This window comes from Lemur catta, chromosome 15, assembly GCF_020740605.2.
Source record: "Lemur catta isolate mLemCat1 chromosome 15, mLemCat1.pri, whole genome shotgun sequence".
Lineage (NCBI taxonomy): Eukaryota > Metazoa > Chordata > Mammalia > Primates > Lemuridae > Lemur > Lemur catta.
The window spans coordinates 16,516,879-16,525,138 of record NC_059142.1 but is presented as its reverse complement, the minus strand read 5'-3'; the positions used below and the strand labels follow the sequence as shown (position 1 = coordinate 16,525,138).

The following is an 8,260-nucleotide window of genomic DNA, read 5'->3' as shown; positions in this document are numbered from 1 at the left end:
TGCTTCTCTGCTCTGGGGGTGTTTATGTACTAGGATCACTAATCCTCCCAGGAGGGCATTTCCTGCATACTCTTAAATAAACCAAACTTTCGGTTTTTGTTTCTTTTTTTTTGAGATGAGGTCTTGTTCTGTTGCTCAGGCTGGAGTGCAGTGGCGCAATCATACCTCACTGCAGCTTGAACTCCAGGGCTTGAGTGATCCTCCTGCCTCAGTGACCTCCTGAGTAGCTGGGACTACAGGCGTGAGCCACTGGGGCTGGTCCAGACTTTAGGTTTTAAATGCTAGCACAGGTATTCCCCAGTCAAACTAATGTCACATGTGACAATATGGGACAACACATGGATGGATAAGAGAGGTAATTTGTAACTTCAGGAACTAGTTTTATAAATCATTTAAAGAAAACTCTCAAATACACATAAAATGAGACACATAAAATGGTATGTAAAGATTCTATACATATTCTTTTTAAGGAAGTGTCCCTATTTTACAAAGTATAATAGAACCTTTTTTAGGAACATGAAACATGCCACATGTTTGGAATAGAATAACTATAGAATTGTTTGTAGGACTAAATTTTTTATATATATGTATTTTTTAATTTCTGAATATTATGGGGATATAAACGTTTAGGTAACATATATTGCCTTTGTTCTGCCCAAGCCATAGCCACAAGCACACCCATCCCCCAGTCTCCCAGACAGTGCACACTGCAACCATCAGCTGTGAATATACCCATCGCCTCCTCTGCCCCCCACCTGCCCAACACCCGATGAATGTTACTTCTACATGTGCACATAGTGTTGATCAATTAGTACCAATTTCATGGTGAGTGCATGTGGTGCTTGTTTTTCCATTCTTGTGATACTTAGGAGAATGGGCTCCAGCTCTACCCAGGATAATACAAGACGTGTTAGTGCACAACTGTTTTTTGTGGCTGAGTAGAACTCCATGGTATACATATACCACATTTTATTAATCCACTCATGTATTGACGGGCACTTACGTTGTTTCCACATCTTTGCAATTGCGAACTATGCTGCTATAAACATTCGAGTGCAGGTGTCTTTATTATAGAATGTCTTTTTTTCCTTTGAGTAGATGCCCAGTAATGGGACTGCTGGATCAAATGGTAATTCTACTTCAAGCTCTTCGAGGTATCTCCATATTACTTTCCATAGAGGTTGTACTAGTTTGCAGTCCCAAGGACTAACTTTTTTTTTCCTGAAAAAGTTAGGTCTACCAAAAAATCTCACTGGCCACTCCTTTGCCACAGTGAGTTATTAGAAAAGAGGAGAAATGAATTTCTGCCTGCCCTTCATTTGACAAATGTTTGAGTGCTAACTTTATTCCAATCAGCTTCCTGAAAAGCTACTGCCAGGCATCTTCGGGGCTATTGATTTCCTGATTATAATGCCACAGTAACCCACAGGTACTTCTTGGGCATGGCCAGGGTGGGCAAGCTCTCCAAAGCAGTGTGGACCTGGCATTCTTTCTCCCTAACGCACCTGAACCACCTGGTCACCAGTGGTGAAACAGCAACCCGAGTTCAGACCTAGAGAATCCTGCAACCTTCTGACCAGGATGGGGTCCGGATTACTGCTACACATCCAGTGGAAGGGAGCAATCATCCCCACCTTCTGTCTCTTCAGTTGAAACCACAAGCAGCAACATCCATACCCTCAGCATTTTCTTAAGTCCCCTCTTCCTGGTACTGAGTCCATAATTCAATTGTCAGCCTGGAGAGGTCTGGTAGAAAAGAATAGTTTCTTTTCAGGCTTGCTAACAAATAGAATAACTCAGAAAGGAGGCACATGTGTTATAAAGTCATTACTACAAGTTTGATTTTATTAGTAGCGTTTGGTCAGTGAGTCTGCCAAAAGTATGGAATGAAAGCCAGAGAATAAGGACTGGAAAACTGGTAGAAAACAAATTTAGAGTTGTTATCCCAGGAAGAAACTGCTCAACAATAAAATGGCTCCATATTTATTTCCCAATTCACAATTCATATTCCACCAGTTTTAACGAACGATGTGCAGAAGCCAGATACCGTAAGTGGAATTGTGTGTCTCCAGAGGTAAGCAGCCTTACTGATTTCTTGCTTTATAATTATTTTTCAATTACAGCACAACTACTAAGAGTTTAAGTTCCCACTGGAGTGGTGCACAACATTTCATTACTGCTAGAAACCATAGGAATGTTCCAGGGAAACAGACTCTCATCATTTAGTGAGGTGGAATCTCGCCAAAACCCCAGGCTAACATCCAGATGCCTGCAGATCAGCTAAAACCCTTTTAAAGGACTTGCACTCTCCAGATACTAGTTTTAAGTCTTTTCTGGGAACTGGGAGTTTTTATTGGAGGATAGTTAACTACTGCAGGAAACAGTCATCAAAATAGGTGAGTGTCTCTCTCCAACTGCAATGCTTTTGGACTCCTCCTGCCCCTCATACACTAGGCTTGGGACTGTCAGGAAAGTCCTGTCTTTCCTGACGACAGCTCAGCAGTGACAGAACCCCTTTAACTTATCTTCTGTGGGCTTCTCTCCTGGTGAAGTCCCCTTGGGATCCTACATTGAAGGTCCCACAGGGATGGGTGGCAAGTCCAATAAACACGATTTCATCTTTCGGAGCTCCTGGATATCATCATGCCAAGGGCCATAGTGCACCGAGAGAACCTTTTCTGCCTTTTGTATTGTGTTCAGAGCTTCAGGTATTGCAAACCTGAACCAAACAGAAGAAGAGGAGTCACTTCACTCATTCAGTTCAGCAAACACTGATTGAGAGCCTACTCATACATGGTGAAGAATAGTTATACAAGATCACTTCTGTCCTCAAGGATCTTATAATCTAGTTCACAAACACACTGCAAGGCAGAGTTTGAGAAAAAAGTTATTAAAAAGTATAGACTCCAGGATCCTGGGAAAAACAGGCAGATCTCAAAGCTTTTATCTGATATTTACCCCAAGGTTTACACTGCAGTCTTCATCTTAGGGTAACCAAATTGACCCCCGACCTAATGCGGCAGCCCTTTTATCTCTGGCCAAATGGGCTGCCTCTATGTCTTGAGTATCAGGTCAACCCACCACTCACAATCTTAGATTTAAGCTTCAAACACTTTCTCATACCAATGTACACTAGTGGCAGTTTTACCAAGGCTGGAGGTATTCTATGCAGAAATACTGAATTAGTACTTCCCAAATGACCTCAGTAGCAAAAGGGAATGAAGCATCGGCCCATCAACCTGCTGTCCTTTCCTTTTAACCTTTAAGGCAGGGTTTCTCAACCTTGACACTATTAACATTTTGGGCCAGATGTATCTTTGCTGTAGGGGGGCTGCCCTGTGCATTGTAGGATATTTAGTAGCACCTCTGGCCTCTACCCACTAGATGCCAGTAGCACTTCCCTTTCCATATCATGACAATCAAAAATATTTCCAGACTGTCAAATGTCACCTGGAGTCAAAATCACTTCCGGGTTGAAACAAATGCTTTAAAAGGAATAGGATGCAGACTAGGGAGGAGCCAGAGACCCTGGAGTTGAGGGTGCTGGGAATGAGACAGCCAAGAGGTCTGATTAGCCAGAGAGGAATGAGAAGGATGTTCTGCTGGTGGGTGGGTGAGACTGCCTGGCAAGTTCTCCCTGGGAAACTCACTTCAGATCTAAGAGCTTTTCCCACTCTCAGGAGGAAATTCTCAAGCTTTAACTGTCAGCAAAACAGAAGGCAAAGATCTCTCCTAAAGAGGAAATAAAAAAGTTTCAACATGCTTAAAAGCACTATAGAAAAAAGTAACACACGGAAGGGCCTTGTGAAAGAAACAACAGTATATGCCCTGGCAAAGTGACAGGAAAGAGAAAGACTTACCCACTGAAAAAGATCTGGGCCAGTTTGAAAAGCTCATGGCCCATTTCAACACTGCATGGCCCGTGGCGAACCTCAACCACCTGGAGACTCTTCTGTAGATGGGTAGCTGACTTCTGCCAATCCCCTGTGAGAAAAGAAAAATTGTATTTAAGAAAAGAACTGCAATCACCTAAAAATGAACATTTTCAGGCTAAGGAAAGCTGAAGAGCAAGGACAGCAGCCTCAGTTTAGACAGAGAGATAACTAATCAGACAAGGCCAGGATTGTGACAAAACACAGGGCAGACTTGCTCCTGACAGCAAACAATGAAAACACGTGCCATACCTAAGGCAGCATAGGCCTGGGCCAGGCCATCCTCAATTTCTCCTACCATGGTGTGTTCTGCCGACAGGAAGCTCTCAGCATCGTGCCGGCACCCCAACAACCGCCCAATGGCTTGCTCTGTCAAGTCAAAGGAAAAATGGCTCGCTGCAGACCAAACCCGGTCCTAAAAATGAGAACCCAGGTCTCAGATTCTATCTTAGTTGGGCTGAATGTAGAAACTCCCCTTTATCTCTCTGGGTTGTCACCAACCCACAGTGTCTGTTCCAATAAAGCTATTGTTCTCTTACGTTTTCTCTTTCAAGAGAAAAAGGTGCTAGGTGAGGCCTCACATTTACCCTGGGTTTCCAACATCAGCTTTCTAACACAACCAACCCTGCATACTACTTATGGTCAACTATTTCTCTTGACCCTGAAATCTAAGCTAAAGGTCAACTTTCATAAAGTAAGCGAAATAAATTCCCACAATGTCAAGCTCTAAGGCAGAGTTTTCAGGGGCAATGGGGAGTTTCACAACTCCCTTCCTGAAAAAAGCTGAGTACTTATATCCATCGGGCACATGACCCACTACTTTCTAGAAGAGAGTGGCTCTGATGAGGGCAGAACAACCTTTCTAGAAGTCACGTCATTAGGCCCTGGAATTAAAATAAATGACACGGAACTTCTGGGACTGCATAAAGCTCGTGGATATCAGCGATAACCCTTGAGTGGCCAGGGATACTTTAACTTAGTATCTGATACATAAGAAAACAACAGCTTAAATCATCTGCCCCTTTTCAAGGACACCACAGGAAGCGAGCTGGTTAGGGTTTGGTCTCACTGGCCTATATAGCCATCTTGTGGCTGGTATGGGGATAATTCAATTCAATTCAAATTCTTCAACCATTACTGAGGATTCTTGAGTCCAAGGTGCTATCAAAATGAATAAAAGAGAAGGAGCTGGAGGACCAAAGCAGGAAGCCAGTCTCACCTAGTTTATCATTTCTGAGAAGCTTCTGGGCCATCTCAACCTGCTGCCGAAGGTCTTGTAACCGAGAAACGAGGTGGTCCCTGCTGATGGATTCTGGGCAAGATCTGTTGCCACAGCTCAGCACGTCATCTCCCTGTGAAAAGTCAGTTTTATCTTTATTCCTCTGTCAGAGTTGGTGCATGTGCTTATATTAAAGGATTGCGCAGTAGTTTCTGAGCCCATGGGGGAAAGAGCCTCCTGCCATAATACATACATCATAACCAAAGCCGACTAGGTCTGGTTTGATAGCAGCAATTCTAATGAAGGCAGTAGCTGATCCTACCTGAGATTTAATTTTTTGGAACAGAAGTGGTATAGTCCACAATTTCTTTCCATTTCTATAGTCCCTCTCTTTACTCTCTTTGGAGCCAGGACTTTGGATGACAAACACATTTCTAGTGGTTATGACAAAGTCATAGGAAAACCAATAGAAAAAGGTGCTAGGTGAGGTTTCCCCACATTTGACTTTCGGTTTGTAACTTCTGCTTCTCACACAACCAGTTCTGCATTCCACTAACGGTTCCTCTAAGAAGGATATTATACCCCTTGACAGAGGAGAAAACCTCTGAGGTGGACATTTGCTGTGTTTCAGATGCCAGTATCTATTTCCTCATTTGGTAGCAGCAACCTAATTTCTCCTGAGGATCCTTTCTCACCCTCCCATGCTCAGTGCCCTATAGCTGAGGGGGTGACATGTGGCTCTGATTTTCCTCCAGCCAGTTATTGGGTCAATGAAACACAGTAACATTTCTGCCCAGACTGCTGTTAGAGTGGCACATGTCTTTACCCTCCTGGGCAGGAGGACAGGAGGCTGGGGCTGCTGGCAGCCATCTTGCCACCACACAGGGAAGTCTGTCTGAGGATGGGGCTAACACAGAAAAAATGGAGTTGAAAGAGATGGACAGAAAAATTGGGTCCTGGCCAGGTGTGGTGGCTCACACCTGTAATCCTAGCACTCTGGGAGGCCGAGGCAGGAGGATCGCTTGAGCTTAGGAGTTCAAGACCACCCTGAACAAGAGTGAGACCCCATCTCTACTAAAAATAGAAATAAATTAGCTGGACAACTAAAAATATATACACAAAAAATTAGCTGGGCATGGTGGCGCATGCCTGTAGTCCCAGCTACTTGGGAGGCCGAGGCAGGAGGATCACTTGAGTTCAGGAGTTCAAGACCAGCCTGAGCAAGAGCGAGACCCTGTCTCTACTAATCTACTAAAAATAGAAAAACTAGCCGGGCATGGTGGCGAGAGCCTATAGTCCCAGGTACTTGGGAGGCTGAGGCAGGAGGATCACTTGAGCCCAGGAGTTTGAGGTTGCTGTGAGCTAGGCTGATGCCACGGCACTCACCTGGGCAACAGAGTGAGAGTCTGTCTCAAAAAAAAAAAAAAAAAAAAAAAAATTGGGTTCTGGTGACATTATCCTAGCCGCTGGATCAAGCTGCATCTGAAGTAGCCTTACCCTGGGTCTTTTCAATGACTTACTTGAGCAAATAAAATCCAGTCTTCCCCCGACCCCCAAACCAGTTTAGGTGTGATCTTTTGTCATTTACAAGAGAAATATTATGAAATCCAACCTTTCCCTGTGGTTCCTTTGGAAAGGTAACCAATGTGTGGGGATGACTGGCTAAAATGACAGTGATATTACTGCTTTTGGCACCTTTAAGTCCCTGATAGCTTCCTCCTAAAAATTTATCACCTTTGGGCTGGAAAACTGACCTTCAGGACAAGTAGAGAAGAGAGATTTACCTGCATGGGTGCTCTGCAACTGTTACAACAGAATGCTTCCCACCTGGGCCCTGAAGCCATTCTGTGTGCCTCAGTTTGGCAAGCTGGACAGGTGCAGTCAAAGAAATACTGAGACCTCAGCTTCTGTTGCCTTTCAGCGACACCCATCCGGCTCTCATGAGGCCCTGGAGAGAGATCACACTCAGCTAATATTTAAAGCAAGAGAGAGTCAAACACTACTTAAAAACCTTCAGCTTAACAGAGGGCCTGGACAATTATTTATCATGTGATAGCTTAACCTTTACTCAAACATTTGTAGAACTGGATACTAAAATAAGCTTCCAAGTTGCTGACACAGGAAGAAAAAGAAGCCAAGAAATTGTTCCTAGCTCATTTTCAGAATAGGAAGTTTACAGGGATTAAGCAGTGAGAGACATAGTGTAGCCACAATAGGGCCCTAGTAAGAGGGTCTTTCTCTTTTTTTTTTTGGCCTAAGTATGTACAGCCTCTTCCAGGAAATAAACCCTAGACAGGTGAAGTCACCTGCTCAGTGGCTTGCTCATTCCTGTCCACCCTGTCCTTTTCTGCTGGCGAAGGGCAGGACAGTAGTGATGAGAGATGGCTCACCATAGCAGTGGAGAATCTCTTGCCCTTTTCTGATCTGCTGTGATGCCCGAATGGTGGCGACAGTGCTAATGAAGGACACGCTGGTGTTGGGGCTGCAGGAGTGGTTCAGGAGGCTGACCACAGGGAAGACGCCTGTGGCAAGGCGCACCTGCCTGCTGTCAGTAATGATGTTCTCTTTAGATCCTGAAAGTGCAAGAGGAAAAAGGAAAGATGTGTCAGGAGATGAGCTGGGCAGCTGGGCCTGAGGCCCGTCTGAGTCATGGCTCCGCAGCCGGATCCAATGTAAATTAGATGGAACATGACTCACAGCAAGCTCTGGTCCCCAGGAAGCAAGGTGAATGAACACACAAAAAGTCCACCAGAATCCTGGAACCTAACCATTGTGTCTCTATACCACAAAAAATCCAAAGATCAGAATTTATTAAAAAAAATAACAAAAAAAAAGGAATTATCAGGAGGGAGATTTCTAGAGAGGTAGTTTCAGTGTTCAGGAGGGAGGACATAGAAACCAGAGAAAGTGTTGAGATTATTTCCCAAAGACTTTTATAGCCCACGTGCTTTTGTTTATCCAGTCTTTGTTCGGTGACCTAGAACAAGTGACCTAGTTACTATCCCAAACTTTATGTATTTAAGCAGGCTTAAATATGTTTTTAAAAAATGTATTTCCCACCTTTACAGGAAATCAATTGGCAGCAGTTCTCATTGAAGAAAACTCTCTG

At 44.0% G+C, this 8,260-nt stretch overlaps 1 protein-coding gene across 2 annotated transcripts in view; it reads right to left on the bottom strand.

The window, feature by feature from the left end:
- Window positions 1-1,816: 1,816 nt before the first annotated feature.
- SMYD4 (SET and MYND domain containing 4) overlaps window positions 1,817-8,260 on the bottom strand; it is a 34,662-nt gene continuing 28,218 nt past the window's right edge. Inside the window, exons 6-11 of one of the 2 annotated variants that reach the window (XM_045526137.1) lie at window positions 7,542-7,724; window positions 6,936-7,099; window positions 5,152-5,284; window positions 4,185-4,301; window positions 3,861-3,984; window positions 1,817-2,719 (exon numbers count right to left, since the gene is read on the bottom strand). In XM_045526137.1, the coding sequence (XP_045382093.1) occupies window positions 2,566-2,719; window positions 3,861-3,984; window positions 4,185-4,301; window positions 5,152-5,284; window positions 6,936-7,099; window positions 7,542-7,724 (875 nt within the window). In that variant the 3' untranslated portion in view covers window positions 1,817-2,565. Of the gene's footprint in view, window positions 2,720-3,860; window positions 3,985-4,184; window positions 4,348-5,151; window positions 5,285-6,935; window positions 7,100-7,541; window positions 7,725-8,260 lie in introns of those variants that run through there. The other variant, XM_045526138.1, reaches the window with a different exon arrangement.